At 46.9% G+C, this 17,606-nt stretch overlaps 1 protein-coding gene across 4 annotated transcripts; it reads left to right on the forward strand.

Moving 5' to 3' along the window:
• Nucleotides 1-93: 93 nt before the first annotated feature.
• On the forward strand, nucleotides 94-17,411 carry LOC121463925 (short transient receptor potential channel 2). Of its 4 annotated transcripts, none has more exons than XM_041676493.1 (10): nucleotides 94-160; nucleotides 3,492-3,656; nucleotides 7,021-7,162; nucleotides 9,459-9,614; nucleotides 11,644-11,822; nucleotides 13,217-13,302; nucleotides 13,439-13,611; nucleotides 15,132-15,204; nucleotides 16,036-16,163; nucleotides 16,817-17,411. In XM_041676493.1, the coding sequence occupies exons 2-10, from the start codon at nucleotides 3,612-3,614 to the stop codon at nucleotides 17,044-17,046; spliced, it is 1,212 nt and encodes a 403-aa protein (XP_041532427.1). In that variant the 5' UTR covers nucleotides 94-160; nucleotides 3,492-3,611; the 3' UTR covers nucleotides 17,047-17,411. The 4 variants fall into 4 exon arrangements, with proteins under 4 accessions (XP_041532427.1, XP_041532429.1, XP_041532426.1 ...); XM_041676492.1 differs by lacking the exon at nucleotides 94-160 and adding an exon at nucleotides 211-334; XM_041676494.1 differs by lacking the exon at nucleotides 94-160 and adding an exon at nucleotides 211-334 and having other exon boundaries at nucleotides 11,644-11,747.
• The last annotated feature ends 195 nt before the right edge of the window (nucleotides 17,412-17,606 follow it).

Below are 17,606 nucleotides of genomic sequence, written 5' to 3' on the forward strand. Positions count from 1 at the left end.
TCTAGGGCTATGGGCAGAGACGCGTGTGCACTAAGAACTACATTTCCCATGCAGCATCGCGTCCGACCCGGAAGTTTAAATCCCGCTCTCTACGGGAAGAGTATAGTGAATAAAAATATACATTAAAAACACAAGCACGCGGGGTTTTTGTTGGTTTGAGGTGAGTAGCTACTGTTTTGCCTCGATGGGAGCCATCTTTCAGAAATAGCGGCTTCGGTAGTCAGAGTGGCGCTCGGGACAGAAGGCGTAGGTTCGGTGGACGGAATTGGCGGGAGAATAAGATTGGAGCCCGGGAGTTGATGCTGCCCCGACTTCTTAAGGTTCATGGACGCGGGTGAGAGGTGTTGGGATTTGTCGATTGGAGAGGAGTAGCTGAAAGGGAGGAGGGTGGCCAACAAGAAAATGAACAGAGCAACCCATTCCGGGATCTTAAAACTTCAAAGAGACTGAGAGCTACAGAACCTAGGGGAACGTCAGTGATTGCTAATCATCTATGTGTTTTCTTCCTCTTATATTAGATATTTAAGAATGAGTCAAACAAAAAATCCTATTCTCCAGGTGCTCACAGTCGAGAGATATAAGACATAACCATATAGTTGTTACATGAGGTGTTTGTGTGTGCGCGAGCACGCGCGTGTGTGCGTGTTAGTATCCTGGCGCCCCTTGGGAACCTGGCACAATCTCCCCTCTGCTTAGGGCTAGCAGTTCCCTGACTGTACGAAGTGTAAAGATACCTTTAAGAGACAAGTCCGCCCACTCCGGATCTCTCTCACTCTCTCACTTGCCACTGAGGCAAACTGGTCTTTTCCACTCCCTCTCCTCTTCCCTCACCACCACCACCACCATCACCACCACCCGTCTCTGACTGTCTGTTTCTCTCTCATTTTCTCTTTCCTTTATCTCAATTAAACTCCACACGCAAACTGTCTGTATGCTTTTTTTTGTCTGTCCCTCACCCGCCATGGGACCCACGGCGCCATATCATAACTGTGTGTTTGATTTGAACATCAAAATAAATTAGATTAAACAAGTTGTAAAGTGTGTGTGTGTGTGTGTGTGTTTAATTTGAACATCAAAATTAAGTTAAACAAGTTGTAAAGTGTGTGTGTGTGTAATTTGAACATCAAAATTAAGTTAAACAAGTTGTAAAGAGAGCAAGTATTCCTAGCAGGAGCAATAGCGTGAGAAATAGAAATCTTTGGTATGGATAGATTGGAAAGCCATTATGGCCAGGAATGTATCAGGATTCATGGACTCATATTTTCAGGGTGAATATTTGAAGAAAAATTCAGGTCTGGCCGGGTGGTGGTGGCGCACACCTTTAATCCCAGGCAGAGGCAGGCGCACACCTTTAATCCCAGTTTGAGGCCAGCCTGGTCTACAAGAGCTAGTTCCGGGACAGGCTCCAAAGCTACAGAAAAACCCTGTCTTGAAAGAAAAAAAAAATTCAGGTCTGATGCTACTCTTGGCTGAGGCAAAGTCACCTGATGCCAAGAGTTCAAGTCCATCCTGGCATGAACATGACTCATACCTGAGGTGCCAACATTTGGGAGGCTGAGGCAGAAGGATTTGGGGTCTGGGGTTCAGGGGTTGGACTAAACAACACAGTAAGACCTTCATCTCAAAAATAATTTCTTAGAAGCCAGCAAGGTGGCTCAGTGTGGGGGCATGGCTCAGAGATCAAGAGTACTTGCTGTTTTGCAGGAGACACAGATTCAATTCCCAGCACCTACATGGCAGTTCACGATCATCTGTAACTCTGGTTCCAGATCTGACACCCTCTTCTGGCTTCCTCCAGCACCAGACACACATTAGTGTATATAGATATATGTGGGCAAAATACTCGAGTACGTTAAATATAAATCGTTTTTAGGAGAAAAAGAAGATGGCTCGGTGGTAGAAGGCAGCTGCACCAAGCCTAGTGACCTACATTCTGTCCCCAGGACCCACATGGTGGAAGGAGAAGATTTGACCCCTGCAAACTGCCTTCTGACCCCAGCATGTATATACCCTTCACGTGCACACAAAACAAATACATGTAAAAAAGAAATTTAGTGAAAAACATTTTGGCCAGCTTGGGCTGCATAGCAGATACAAGGTCAGGCAGGACTGTGTCCAGAGAGAGAGAGAATCTTGAAAGAGATCCCTCTACCTATAGACATTCAGATATCTTCAAAACATTTGTTACTGGAGGATTGTTGACTATGAATGATGGACACATAAGAGTTAGTTCTCTGTCTATTTTTGCATATATTCAGATTTCCAGCCTTGGCCAGAATTGGTGACACACGCCTTTAATTCCAGCACTAGGTAGACAGAGGCAGGCATCGCTCTGTGAGTTTTGGGCAAGCCTGGTTTACAAAGCAAGTTCCAGGACAACCAAGGCTGCTACACAGAGAAACTGTGTCTCAAAAAACTAAATAAATAAAAACTACATTTTCAGTCTAGAGAAACGGCTCATTGAGTAATTTGTTGTGCATTCTGACCTGAGTTCAGATTCCCCAAACCCACGAAATCAGGAGGCAGACGCCAGCCTGGTCTACATAGCAAGTTCCAGGCAAGCCAGAAACTGGTGCTTGTGATTTCAACGCTGGGAAATAGAGACAGGAGGACCCTGGGGACTTATTGGCAAGCCCACCTAGCCAGGCTTTGAGCTAGATTAAGTGTTTCAAACAATAAAGTGGAGAACGGTAACGGACACCTGGTGCTGACCGCTGGCCTCAGGAGTATATACATCTGTGTGTACTCATAAAAAGTTTATGAGCTGCCGGGCAAGGTGGCGCACACCTTTAATCCCAGCACCCAGGAGGATCTCTGTGAGTTCGAGGCCAGCCTGGTCTACAGAGTTAGTTCCCAGACAGCCAGGGCTACACAAAGAAACCCTATCTCAGAAAAAAGAAAAATAAAAACAATGGTTGATCCATCTCACTGACCCAAGGATACTCTTTTGAATCAGGGTCTGGCTATGCACCCCCAAGCTAGCCTTGAACCTGCTATGTGGCACAGACTGGCTTTAAACTTGTGTCCTCTTGCCTTAGCCTTCCAAGTGCTAGGTTCATACGCAGGGGACTCCACACCTAGCTTGGAGGAATGAAAGCTAATTTAGGAAGATTGACTGAACAGACTGCAGAACTATATAATGTATTTAGCTGTACGTTTGTTGCCCGTCCTCATTGTGTCCTAGTCTCCTAGGGACATACAGGTAAACGATTTAAGGCACCGTTCATGTTCTTGGGAGCTTACCTGTTTTAAGTCCAGCGTTACTATAATAACTTTTTAATTTTTTTAATTTGCTGCTTTGTTTCCTTGAGGCTGTCTTGCAATTGTGGGGTTGTAGGGGAGGGGTATCTAGATGATTCAGATTTGCTTCCTACAGGCCTGTGGTGGCCCTAAGAAACAAGCCTACTTCTGTAAATAATTCTTGCTTTCAAAGAAATAAGAATGGGTAACTTATGCTACTTTTGTTCTTTTTTTTTTTTTTTTTTCTCCAGGAATAAAGTGAGGATTCTTGTTCTCCCAAAAGCAAAACCTAGGCAGTGGTACTGTGAGGACAAAAGATATCCTGGGAGGAAGCGTATTTGGCTTGTACTTGAGGAAACTGGTGACCTCAGATGGCTCCTGTGGAAATCAGCCACGTCGTCTCATTTTCTTCTCAGGCACGTTCAGTCACCATCCATTGACCCCTCTTTCCTCTCACTACACTGATCTTTTTGAGGGGTGACATTTGGGTGGCTAGGTCTGTTTTACAGCAGCGTCATTGGTCGGGTAGAGTTCCCAGGCCCTAATGGGAACATGTAGTAGTACTTGGCAGAGACTGTGATAGTGAGAAGCCTCTCCACACCCATGTGGTGACTCACAACCATCCTTAACCCCAGTCCAGGGAATCCAACAGATATGTACTGGTGCACATATATGCATTCTGGAAAAACATTCATACTCATAAAATAAAAGTAAACAAATTATTTTTTTAATCTGCACACATTTCAGAGAGCCCCCTTAGATGGTGCTTAGGAACTACTATATTAACCCTTGAAATAAAGTAAAAATTCTCTTAGCCTTCCTCACCTGGACATAAGCTTGAACTGTCACAGTTGTCCTCTTCCTCCTCCTTTTTTCTTTCCTTCCTTCCTTCCTTCCTTCCATCCTCCCTCCCTCTCTCCCCCCTCCCTCTTTCTTTCTTTCTTTCTTTCTTTCTTTCTTTCCCAAGTCTCACTATCCCTGACTGGCCTAGAACTCAGGCTGGCCTCAAGCTCACAGAGATTTACCTGCCTTTGTTCGAGTACTGTTTGCCTTTGTGGGTATGTTGTTGTGGTGGGTTGGTTTTGTTTTGTTTTGTTTTGTTTTGTTTGAAGGGAGGTCTTGCTCGGTAGCTCTGGCTGACCTGTGTCCCAAATTGGCTTCAAACTGAAGTCACCTGCTCATCCGCCTGAGTGCCTCATATATCCACCATCCATGTTTTGTCAGAGAATCTCAGAAAACACAGCAGTCTTCTAACATCATGGTCTCTATAAGACTGCTCTAGAAGCTGAGAAGAAGGATGAAAGTATGTCTTTAGAGCCAGGCGGTGGTGACTCATGCCTTTAATCCCAGCACTTGGGAGGCAAAGGCAGAGGGCTCTCTATGAGTTCAAGGCCAGACTGGTTTACTAGAGCTAGTTTCAGGGTACGCACCAAAGCTACACAGAGAAACCCTGTCTCAAAAAGGAAAGAAAGAAGCCGGGCGGTGGTGGCGCACGCCTTTAATCCCAGCCCTTGCAGAGGCAGGCGGATCACTGTGAGTTCGAGACCAGCCTGGTCTACAAGAGCTAGTTCCAGGACAGGCTCCAAAATCACAGAGAAACCCTGTCTCGAAAAACCAGAAAAAAAAAAAAAAAAGGAAAGAAAGTCTTTAGCCTCCCTCCCCAACCCATATTTTAATTAGAGCATTACTTTTATTTTATGAGAAAAATATTCACACACATGCGAAATTGCAGTTTAAAGAAGGATTTTATTACTGAAACAAAACAAGACAACACATGAAACACCATGAGTCAAAGCTGGGTGCAATTGGGATTAGAGAGGTGGCTCAATGGTTCTGAATGGTGGCTGGTTTCCCAAAGGACCCTGCTTCAGTTCCCAGCACCCACATGACAAAACTGTAACTCGAGCTCCAGGGCCTCTGTGGGCACATGCAGGCAAAAACACCCATATACATTTTAAAAAGTGGGGGTATGTAGGTGCATAGGTGCCTGCTTATACTCCCAGCACTTGGGAGGCAGAGTCAGAAGGTCATCCTTGAGATCCTATTTCTGAAAAACAAAAACCATGGTTTTCTCTTTTGCTTATAAAGAAGCTTAGAACTAGAGGAAGAAAGTTATTTCTTTGCTCAAAGCTGCTCAACCAAAAAGGATTTGCATTAGTGAACTTGGAATTTCTTTTTTTGTTGTTTTGTTTTGTTTTTCGAGACAGGGTTTCTCTGTAGCTTTGGAGCCTGTCCTGGAACTAGCTCTTGTAGACCGGGCTGGTCTTGAACTCACAAAGATCCACCTGCCTCTGCCTGGGAACCTGGAATTTGTTAAATCTCAATGTCACTGTCGATGACTTTGAGTAATCACTTCTGTGTAAGCATCGGTTGTAAATTAGGACTACAAGCTCTTGTTGGCTGCAGTGACACTCTCATCTACAGCTCCAGCCCTCAGGAGGATTTGTGTTTGGGTCTAGCCTGGACTAAATAAACAAAGACTTATTTCATAGGATTATATTGGGGGTAAATACATGTGTGTGGGGGCTGGAGAGATGGCTCAGAGGTTAGAACATTGCACTTCCAGAGGTACTGAGTTCAGTTCCCAGCAACCACCTGTGGCTCGTAACCACCTATGATGGCATCTGATGCCCTCTTCTGGTGTGCAGTCAAACATGCAGACAGAACATTGAAATAAATAACCCTTTAAAAGGATAGATAAATGTGTGGAGACTGAAGCAGCAGTCAGGGAACCAGTATGGGTCTGACCTAGCCTTCTGCATGTATGATGTGGGTGGGTGGTTGTGTTCTTGTGGGACTCCTAAGAGTGGGAGTGGGGGCTGTCACAGGCTCTTCTGACTGCCTTTGGGACCCTTTTTCTCCTGGATTGCCTGGTCCAGACTTAATATGACAGGATGTGCCTCGTCTTATTGTGATTTGATATGCATGGTTGGTTGATATCCCTGGGAGGCCTGTCCTTTTTCAAAGGGAAACAGTTGTAGCACCATGAGCTGGCTTACCAGGAAAGATCTTAACCTGTGTCTGTCTGGAGTGGGAGAATCATGGCGACTGCCTGATTCGGCTTTTTTTTTTCCAGTTTTTTGTTTTTTTTTTTACCTATTTAATTTTTTTGTCCTATCAAAGGCCAAGCAGTTTTTTTATTAATTAACCAATGAAACAACAGATAGAAAGATGACCCTCCTCCATCATTGGAGGACTGGATCGAGGGGAGAGGGGAGGGAAGGGAAACAGTGGTCGTGATGTAATATATGAGAGAAGAATAAAAAGAGAAAAAAAGCAAAGGTTTGTGTAAAGGTCTTATGAATAAAGAACTATTTAATGTTGTGTAGTGTATAAAAGCTCCAGTTTTAGAAATTTGGAATTCTGCTTTGTTTAGTTTTTTAAGTGAGTTTTGAGACCCACAAACTTTATTTATCTATTAACTAAGCAGAAGAAATAGTAACAAGTCAAGAATCCTTAGGAGGCACTCCTAATGCTAAGTTAGGTAGAAGAATCCTTAGGAGGCACTCCTAATGCTAAGTTAGGTAGAAGAATCCTTAGGAGGTACTCCTAATGCTAAGTTAGGTAGAAGAATCCTTAGGAGGCACTCCTAATGCTAAGTTAGTAGAAGTGGTGTCTACTGCGTGAGAGGCAGGCTGAGTCGCATGATGCCCGGGGTGCCTTTCTCTCATGTTGAGGAGCCTCAGCAGAGGGGACTGTAGATGTCCGTGTTCCAAGGTGGCCTTTCTTCCCTTGGGAGCTCAGAAACACTCCTAATTCTTCTCATCCTCTCTCATGTAGGATCCCAAGTATCCTGTGGAGAACTTGCTGAACCCAGACAGTCACAAGGGACCTTGGCTCAGCTGTCCTCAGGACAAGAGTGGACAACTGAGGGCAGAGCTTCAGCTGGAGAGGGTGGTGCCCATAAGTTACATCGATGTCGGTGAGTCAATTTTCAGGGCTTTTGAGGGAAAGCACAGGCATGACGTGACTAACCATTCCCCTCAACTGGCTCAGTTCATTTGGACTGAGAAGCCTTCTGGAGTAAGCCCTGCCTAGGTGTGAAGGGGAAATGTGGTGTTTGCCCTTGGAGAAGGTTTGGTGTTGGAGAACTCTCGGGTCTTCATCCATACAGAATATAACGTAGAGCAGAGGTTCTAGCTCAGTTGGTAAAGACCTTGCCTGGTACATGAGGACTTGAGTTTGATCCCCGGAACCCACATTTAAAGCCAGGCATAGACTAGGGAGAGGTCCCAGTGGGAAGGCAGCTGCCATTCGAGTGTAAGGATCTGAGTTTGAATTCTCAGAATCCACATGAGAACCAGGTGGGATAGTCCACATTTGTGCTTCAGTGCTCCTGTGGTGAGGTGGGAAGCAGAAAAGTTCATGGGTAAACGAATGTGTCTAACACAGCAGGGAGCAACAGGCAACCTGCCTCAAACAAGGTAGAAGGTGAGGGCTCCTGCTTGAAGCTGTCCTCTGGCGTCTACTCACACACACAAAAGCCAGTTATGGTAGCTCAGTCCCTGTAATGCCAGCGTGGGAGGTAAAGAGATCACTGATGTCTGCATATGACCCGAGCTGGAGACATCTGAGAGGAGGGAACCCCAACTTTAAAAATGCCTTCAGCCTATCGGTGGTGGCGCACACCCTTAATCTCAGCACTCAAGAGGCAGGAGAATCTCTATGAGTTTGAGGTCAACCTGGTATACAAAGCAAATTCCAGGACAGCCAGGACTGTTACATAGAAACCCTGTCTCAAGAAACAAAGAAAGGCCTCTGTAAGATTTGCTGTAGCGTGGTGGTGGTGCATACCTTTAATTATAGTACTTGGGAGGTGGGGGCAGGTAGATCTCTTGAGCTTAAAGCCAGCCTTGTCTGCAGAGCATGTTCCAGGACAGCCAGGGCTACACAGAGAAGCCCTGGGGCTGCTGGAGAGATGGCTCAATGGTTAAGAGCACCAACTGCTCTTCCAGAGGAAACAGGTTCAATTCCCAGCACCCACATGGTGACTAACAAACATCTCTAACTTCAGTGCCAGGGGATCTGACTCCTCTTCTGGCCTCTGAGGGTGTCAGGCACACAAGTGATACACAGACATAGGTGCCTGCAAAACACCCATGCTCATGAAATACAATAAAAGACAAGGTGGCCAGCCCCTGAGGAACAGCAGCTGAAGTTTTTCTCTTACTCTATACACGGGGAGCTTGCATTCGTGTGCCCATAACCTAAAGAAAATGCAGTGTGGGTGCTGCTTCTAGAACTATGCTGGGCGCTCTGCTCTGGGTAAAACCTTAGGGCAGGGCTGGAGAGGCGGTTAAGAGCATCGCCTGCTTTTCCAAAGGTCCTGAGTTCAATTCCCAGCAACCACATGGTGGCTCACAACCATCTGTAATGAGGTCTGGTGCCCTCTTCTGGCCTTCAGGCATACACACAGAAAGAATATTGTACACATAATTAATAAATAAATAAATATTTAAAAAAAAAAAAAACCTTAGGGCACCGGCATAGTAACCAATCGATACTAACAAATAGAATCCTTATCGCCTCTAAAGGTCAGTGTCAGGAGGATGCTGTTGAGCCCACTGTGCACAGGAGATTTTAGATGCCGGGCATAATGCCACAGCCCTTTAACCCCAGCATTCAGGAGACTGAAGCAGGCAGATTTCTTGAGTTGGAGACCAACCTGGTCTACATAATTGAAACTCTAGGCCATCTAAGGCTACAGTAAGACTCTGTCTCAAAGACAAACAAAGAAATGGCCTTAGAATTTTCTAGACTAACCAGGTGTGATAGCACACACTTTAGTCCCAGTGTTTGGGAGGCAGAAGCAGGTGGATCTCTACGAGTTCGAGGCCAGCCTGGTCTACAAGAGCTAGTTCCAAGACAGGCTTCAAAGCTACACAGAAACCCTATCTTGAAAAACCAAAAGAAAAAAAGAAAGAAAGGAAAAAAAATTTAAAAAAAAAAAAGGAACAGTTAGAGTAGGGACTACTGTCTGCTTTCTCAGGACAGAAAGACGTTGGGTTCATTAACGGTGATTTCCAGGACAGGTTTCAGGCTGTGGTGGCCATGGTGAACCTTTACCATCTTTTAATGGACTGGGGTCTCATTGCATTCCAGTTGGCAGCTCCCTGAGTGACCCAGTGTTGCCAGAACTTTCTGTCTTCTGATTCCACCCTGTGTTGTCATGTATGGCCATTCTCTCATCGTTATCCTTCTTTCCGCTCTGTCCCCAGGTAACTGTGGCTGTGCTTTCCTACAGATTGACGTGGGCCGTTCTTCCTGGCCTCCAGACAGACCTTTCGTCACCCTTCTCCCTGCAACCATGCTGATGTCCCCCGCTGAGTCAAAGGAGGAGAAGAACCGCTCTGGAGTCCGGATGTTCAGAGCGGGTAAAGAGGGCAGCTGTGCGGGCTTTCCGAGGACAGATGCAGTACAGAGGTGGCTCTAAGGGCTTCTGGGTGTGGACCGTGGAAGGAAGCCTTTGCCTAACTCCATGTGCTAGAACACAGTAAGCTAGTGCTTGCGTGTGAGTTTTGCCTGCTGGGAATTCGGGGCAGCCCAGGCTAGCCTTAAAGACTTACTGCCTTAGCACTCCGGTGCTGGAACTGCGGGTATATATGCTACCACACCAGGGACTGCTATGTTTTTGTTTTTGTTTTTTGATCCTTATTTTATTTAATCCCTAACACCACAAAAAGAAAAAAGTATAGAATAAATTTTTGTTTATGGTAAAAAGCTATATGTTGGCTATAATTATATAATATATAATGTTTCGGGCCGGGCGATGGTGGTGCACGCCTTTAATCCCAGCACTCGGGAGGCAGAGGCAGGCGGATCTCTGTGAGTTCGAGACCAGCCTGGTCTACAGAGCTAGTTCCAGGACAGGCTCCAAAGCCACAGGGAAACCCTGTCTCGAAAAAAAAAAAAAAATATATATATATATATATATATATATATATAAATATATATATAAATATATATATATAAAATGTTTCATGAATTCTGCTTATGTGAATCTATGTTCAGTTGTTGTGCCCAGATTACGACCCCCAGAGAGAGACCACCAGAGAGGTCCAGACTGTAATAAGCAAGGTGTAATCAGCATAATACAAACATGTTTGGAACTCATCTCCATCCCCGTTGTAGTGAGGTAGAGAGAGGAGTTGTATCTCCTCTGTGGGGTAAGCTTTTAAAGGCATAACCTCAAAGAGAATCTTTGAAGATGCTTTGGCACGGGTGCAAGGACTTTTGCTCCCTCCCATTCTGCTAAGTCAGCTTTTTCCTTGTTCTTTTTAGAGAAAGGCCACTGTTTTTGAGTTAGGCCATCTTTATCAGCCTGTATCAGGTGGCTGGCTGGGCTTGTGCTCAGAATCTCCCAGGTGGGAGAGGGGAAGGCCACTATCTTCCTGGGAAAACATTCTGCTAGGAAGTTTCTTCTCGCCCCTTTGAGAATAAGGGGTGAGGGTCCTACCCAGTGAGCACTATAACAGGTGATTAAGTCATGATTCCTGGATGCTAGGGAATTGCGATCTGTTTTTCTGTGTTTAAATTGGAGGTGTTTCTCTCATTGTAACGAAAGGGTGAGATTTTGGAAGCGCTGTGTGCAGTATGGAGGATGATACACTGACTGGATGGTGACAGGATCAGAGGTGTAAAGTTGGTGGGCGTGGCTTCAGTACTGGGAATGGCTGCGTAGGTGGGAGGGGGCAGTGAGAGGGAGGGTGCAGCCTCGTGGTCAGGAACGGGGAGATGGAGGGGTGGTTAGAAGGTAAGGAAGTAGCTGCTGAAAGGGCCCCACCTTGGCTGCCTGGCAGGCCTTTCTCTGCTATCAGAGCCTGAGGGCACAGGACTGGTGACCTCCACATTTACCGCCTGTGTAGCCTTAGCCTTGTCTATCTTCCTTTTCTTCAGTTTTGGACTTTTCTCCCTTCCTGCCTCCTGACTGATAACGGTTAATGCAACACATTTTCTTCTCTGTTGCCCAGTCCTGTGCAAGTGTCAACAAGCATGCTCAAGAGAGCACACACGCACACACATCCCTCTCTGTCTTCCTATCTCTAGACCTAAAACTTGCTTTGCAACCAAGGTTAGCCTTGAACTCCTTTGCTTGCCTCTACCCCACAAGTGCTGAGATCACCACCATGCACTTCCCATGCCAGCTCTCTCTTCTTTTTAAATATTTATTTTTATTTTTTATTCATGTATATGTGGGAGGGTATGTGTATGGATGCATGAGTTCTGGTACATGAGGGAGCCACCAGAGGGTGTGAGATTGCCCTGGAGCTGGAGTTACAGGCAGTTGTAAACCCCCTGACTTGGCTGCTGGAAATGGAACTCAGGTTCTCTCAGGCATAACAAGAGCTCTTAACTCCTGAGCCATCTCTGCAACCCCTCCTTTGTCTCCTTTTTCTCCTTGAGATGATTTCCTGGCTCCAGCCTCAGGAGAATCATGGGATCGGCTTCGACTGACCTGCTCCCAGCCTTTCACACGCCGTCAGTCCTTTGGCCTGGCCTTCCTCCGGGTGCGTTCCCCTGTGGACCTGTCCGCTGAACCTGTGATTGATCCCTTAGCCCCCGGAGGCTCTGGGCTGAACCGGGTATGTTCAATGGTGGAGCGAGGATTTAGTATTTTCAATTCCTACTTAGAACTTGATGCTTGATTGAAGAAAAGTAAACATGGAGGATCCAAGATTCCGTGTCTAAACTAATGACACTACTCTCCATGGTTAACAGGAGGTTTTTACTGTGGGTACAAGAGAGAGCAGCCGGAGGCGTTCACATAACAAAGATAGTAGGGTTAAAAGGAGAATGGGGGGGTTAAGCTAGAGCGGGTTTAGGGTAGAGCGAAGGTGAGAAAGGCCGCGGCTAGCATGGGCTGTGAGATGTTCCCAAGGAAGCACCATTTGTCCCTTCTGCCAGTCATGAGGGAATTCACTTCTTGGTTGAGGGGAGCTGGCTTCCTAAGTTCCTGAGGAGTGCTGGCTTTTATCTAACTGCAGAAATCCTCCTGTAGTCCAGGTTGAGCCATGTCTGAATATCTGAACTGCCTTTGGAGTTTGGGGAATTAGAGTCTCCTTTGGACTTTGGGATAAGCTCCTCCCTTTTCTTTTTCTCCCTGGCAGAGATGTAAGTAAGCCCCGAACATAGTCTGCATGGAGCTGTTGAACCGGCTCTTGGCTGTGTTGAAATTCTGTTTGAATCTCACCCTAACCTCATGTGTCACGTCCAGCTTTGGGGAGAGCTATCACTTTCAGCCCTTGAAAGCCCCAGGCTCCCTTGTAGCCCCTGCCTTGCAAAGCCTTCTGTCTTTATGTTATAATACCGAGCTCTGTTATAAGAAGTAGAGGAGGGTGGATCTCTGTGAGTTCAAGGCAAGCCTATTCTACAAGACCTGGTTCCAGGATAGCTAAGGCTGATACACAGAGAAACCCTGTCTTGAAAAACCAAAAGCAAAAAAAAAAAAAAAAAAAAAAAAAAAATTTAAAGTATGATATAGATACATATTTTAAAAGTTTATAAGAAACAAACTCAAAGGTTTGCACGTTCCATTAGTCCCCATAGGTCTATTTTTTGTTTGTTTTGTTTTGTTTTTCTTTTTTGTTTTGTTTTTGTTTGGTTTGGTTTGTTTTTGGTTTTTCGAGACAGGGTTTCTCACTAGCTTTGAAGCCAGTTCTGGAACTAACTCTGTAGACCAGGCTGGCCTCAAACTCACAGAGATCCGCCTGCCTTTGCCTCCCAAGTGCTGGGATTAAAGGCGGGCACCACCCTACCGGCTCTGTAGGTCTGTTTTACCCAATTGTGTAGATTCTTCTCTTCCCAGAGTTCTTCTTATTGTGACAAAACCCTTAGCAGACAAAGTGCAGCATCAGAGATTGCTACCCCAGCAGACATGTCTTGTAAAAGTTACTGCAGCTACAATCATGTTGTGTTCCTAGGCGGCAGTGTCCTCTGCTGGTGGATCTAGGTATTTACTTCTCCATTTTCTCCTCAGAGCTCTTCTGATGCGCTGGAGTCTGACCCTAGGCCCTGGCTGACTAATCCTTCTATCCAAAGGACGTTCTTCCCAGAGCTCCACCCGTATGTACCTGCTGTTGATATTTCTCCTGTAAGGGAGAGACCACACAGCTCATGGGGACAGAGCCCCAGCCCATGGTCCCTGATGAACCACCGTCTTCAGTGGTTCTGAGTGGAACACAGTGCTGTTTCTCTGCAGGAGCCCTGAGGACACCCCAGAGCTCAAGGGTCTGCTGAGACAGTTGCAGCCAGGGCCTCCGGGCCGGGCAGCCCGCATGCTGCTTTCTGCTGCCCAGAAGGCACCTGCAGCCAGTGTGGTAAGCCCAAAGCACAGCCGTGGGGAACAAGATCCCAGCCATCCAGAGAGTGCAGGTGAGGCCCGGGACCTTCTCCTTACTGTGCCGACACAGTGTTTCCTTGCTGGCTGCCATGCTGTGCTGGGGTGGCGCTCGGGCTTCAGGTGAAGGGGAAGAGAAGTTCAGCCTTAGATAACAATTGGAAGAGCGTGGTCTAGGAATCAGGAATCTGCTCCTCGTGTTTATAGGAAAAGAGTTAAACCCAGTAATGCCTTAGAGTACCAGTGTTCTGCTGTGAGTGCCGCAGTCCCATCACGAGAGCAAGAGGAGGCAGAGAATCATTGGTGAAGGTCGTTCTCAGTTCCATGGAGCACGCCCGGCCAGCCTGAGTAACGTGAGACCCTGCCTCAGAAGAGAAAAGGAACAGCTGCAGTCGTCTCGGGGCTCCCCTGGAAAGGATGCTGTTCCAGCTCATTGAGAGGCTGGTTGGGCAGTGTCTCCCAGAGTGGCAGCTTGCTTCAGCACTGGCAGACAAAAGGGAAGGAGAGCATGTCAGCTACAAGTCAGAGGGTTTGGGTTTTTCTTTTACTTGAGACAAGGTCTCTTCTCATAACTCTTAGCTGGCCTGGAACTCACAGAAATCCTCCTGCCTCTGCCTCCCAAGTGCTGGGATTCAAGGCATGTGCCACCACATCCTAGTGAAGTCATGGCTTTTTGCAACCTATTCACAGACACTGTGATTTGCTCTAGACACCACCCACACTCAGAGGCCCCAATACAAACAGGCAGTGGTAGGTGACAGGGTCATTTCACAGTCCATAAGGATGAGGAGGCAGGAAAGAAGCAAGCATTTGGGGATGTCTGCTATTGATAAGGCACTGAGATGACGTGAGCACTTGACAGACATTCAGTGCTGTAGCAGGAGTTTCTGAGATTCTGAATAAGAGGTGACTGTTGGCTCTTGTTACTGCTCATTTGATACGGATTTATTGGGTGTCTGTATGTGCTAGCCATGTACGGTCAAGATAGCAATGCTCGTATCTTAATGAAGAGATGTCTGTCTGTGTCACACAAGGAAGTCTAAAGCTAAACTGTAATAAATACATTGAAAGAACAGATGGTAGGGTGACAAGATTCAATCAGAGAATCCTTATAGGAAGGAACATTTCCTCTCAGATTTGAATGAGAAAAACTTAACCAGGCAAAGAAGCTAGAAAGAATATCTCAAAAGAAAACTTAAACTGTGGAAGCCTTTTGTAAATAGCTAGAATATTTGTTTTGATTTTTGTTTTTCAAAAAAAAAAATGTCTCACCGGGCTGTGGTAGTGCACGCATTTCATCGCAGCACTCGAGAGGCAGGCGGATCTCTGTGAGTTCAAGGCCAGCCTGGTCTACAGAGTGAGTTCCAGGATAGCCAGGGCTATACAGAGAAACCCTGTCTAAAAAAACCAAATAAACAAAAAGATCTCATTATTCATCCCAAATTGGCCTTGAACTTGCTGTCCCCCAGCTTCAACTTCCTAAGTGCTGGGATTATGGGCCTGTTCCACCATGTCTGGTGTGGAGAGAAATAACTAATGAGCATTTCTAATGCAGAGCCCAGAGCGGAAGAGCAAAGCAGGACGAACGGTGTGGGCAAAAGGAAGAGGCAGAAATTGCAGGACCGAAGGTAGGCAGGCAGCTGTCACCTCCAGAGCTCCGTGCTCTTCGGAGCCTTCCTCACGCTCGCTTCAGTAGGCCTGGGCAGCCCGGGTTTGATAAGGAGAGAGGTCCTTGTCCACGTGCCATCAGACTTGGAGGAGGCAGAAACTGGCCCTGCAGTGAACCAGCATGAGGAGCCATGTACACTTCATTGATCAAAATGTAAATCTGTCTGAGGCCTGTATCCTAGCGCCCACGAGACCAGGGCAGGAAGACTGCATGTTTGACTACTAGGACTACTGGGATATACAGCATGTTTCAGTCCAGCCTGAAGTTAGTGCTTGCTGGTGGCGGGGGGCGGGGGGGGGGGGGGGGAGACAGCAGGATGGGGAGTGCCTGCTGAAAATGCTCTGGGAGTAGCTGTGCTTACTCAGCTCAGAAGCAGCCTAACCCATACCTCCAAAGGATAATTTTATGGTATATGTATAATATCTCAACTTTAAAATTAAAAAATGGTCAGGCATGATGATAGCATGTGCCTTTAATCCCAGGAATTGGAAGGCAGAAATAGGCGGATCTTTGTGAGTTCTGGGAAAGCCTGCTCTACATAGCAAGTTCTAGGCCATGCAGGCCTACATAGTAAGACCCTTTCTGAAAATTAATTAATTTTTAAAACTGAGGGCAGTGATAGAACCCTGTCATCACATGCTCAAAAGTTAATTGCCTTCCTCTTGTCTGTCATATCAAGTGGAAAAACAAGGACTCCAACGGAGTTACCGTTCCCACTCTTCTTCAGCTTCTGGTCTGGAGCCTTTGTGTTGTCTCCCAGATAACTGGCCTTAACTGTTCTTTCCCACAGATCATTGTCCAACTCAAGTTCTCAGCCAAATCGGAAGGGGGCAGTAAGAGCAAGGCAAAGACAGCACCGACCTCAGACCGGAAACCACAATGGTGTCCAGGCCACCGGACAGTGTCCCATTTGTACAGGTGAGCCACGTCGATTACTGTGGAGGTGTGGAGACCAGGAGTTCATTTAGGAAGATAGGAAGAGTGTGGCTGCTGGCAGAAGCGTTTAGTAGAATCTGGAGGACAGCTGTGAAGATAGGAAGAGTGTGGGTGCTGGCAGAATGTTTAGTAGAGTCTGGAGGCAGGTGAGGACCTGAGTTTGTGTTCCTGGCACCCACTTAAAAGCTGGGTGTGCAGCTCATGTCCATAAGCACAGGCTGGAGGTTCAGAGACAGACAGAGGCCCGGGACTCACTGGTCAGTCCCTCTAGATAACTAGTGCATTCTGGGTACAACAGGAGACCCTGTCTCAAAAAATAAGATGGAGAAGCAAGAAGATATGCAATGCCACCCTTTGGCTTCCATCTGTACACATGGTGCACACACCAAACACAGTTTTGTTTTGTCCAGGCCTAGTGGCAGTGTTCTTTGTGCTCCTGACTGGCCTTTTCCAGTAGACTCCACATTTTGTAAGGGCCTCCATATCCCCGGCACCTAGGTACTGACATAGTCTGCCAGATCATGTCTCTCAGGTTTGAAGTACTCAGCCCTGGGAGGTTCCCCACATGAGCAGTACCCAGTGGCAGCAGACACTCCCTCCGCTTCTCAGGGTTTATCTCTTTCTCCCCTCCGTAGGCTCCTTCAGCATCGAGACGCTTCCCTTACATGCCGCCACTTGTGGAGAGAGCTCCCCACCCCAGCCAGCCTCTCCCTCCTCGTCCTCCTCAACATCGGTGCTGTGCGTGTCCTCCCCAGAGAGCTCCCCACAGTCTTCCTGGGGCCAGTGCCCTATTTGCGGTTTACAGTTCTTAGCAGGAGAAATAGAAGAACATGCCAGCTTATGTGGGGAGGTTTTTCCAGCCTGAGCCGTGGAGTTCTGTTGACCTGTTATGCTGGAACCTAGGGAATAGGTCTCTTGTGGCTAAGAGTCGGTTCCCCTCCCTTCACCTATTACCTAGAACTCTGCCTGCCTGAGGACACAGCTGGACCCAGCTTGCTCCCCATTCCCAGTTGTCAAGGCTTTGTCACTATGGTACCCAGTTCTCATAAGGACAGTGTCCCCTTGGAACTTCTTTGGTGGAATTGGTGATCTCTCCAAGGCCTTAGGACACCAGCTGGAGTGTGTTTCCCTCGGTGAATGGTACTTATCTTCACACCCATTTTCCTGAAAGCAAAACTGAGGCTTAGAAGGAAAATGTGGCCTGGAAATAATAAAGTCCCATGATGTTCTGGGTAGATGAGTGAGTTTTGAGCATGAAGACCTTGACCTTCTGTGTCCTTCATGGGTGTCTTTCCTAGGTGCAGTCACATGACTGTTCTGTAACTGCACTGTACTTACTGTGGGTCTGAAGTGGGCATTCAGTACCAGGGAGAGCGCTCCTGCTGCCCAGAGGACTGTCGAAGGGACCAGAGGTTGCTTCTAAGG

This window comes from Microtus oregoni, unplaced genomic scaffold (assembly GCF_018167655.1).
Source record: "Microtus oregoni isolate MIOR12 unplaced genomic scaffold, Mior012 000027F_ref0000203, whole genome shotgun sequence".
Classification (NCBI taxonomy): Eukaryota; Metazoa; Chordata; class Mammalia; order Rodentia; family Cricetidae; genus Microtus; species Microtus oregoni.

Bases quoted from the DNA above. Each gene is read 5' to 3' on its own strand.
- LOC121463925 (XM_041676493.1), top strand. From the start codon at position 3,612: ATGGCTCCTGTGGAAATCAGCCACGTCGTCTCATTTTCTTCTCAG. The intron at 7,163-9,458 runs GTGAGTCAATTT...CTCTGTCCCCAG, and splicing joins CATAAGTTACATCGATGTCG to GTAACTGTGGCTGTGCTTTC. The intron at 15,205-16,035 runs GTAGGCAGGCAG...TCTTTCCCACAG, and splicing joins CAGAAATTGCAGGACCGAAG to ATCATTGTCCAACTCAAGTT.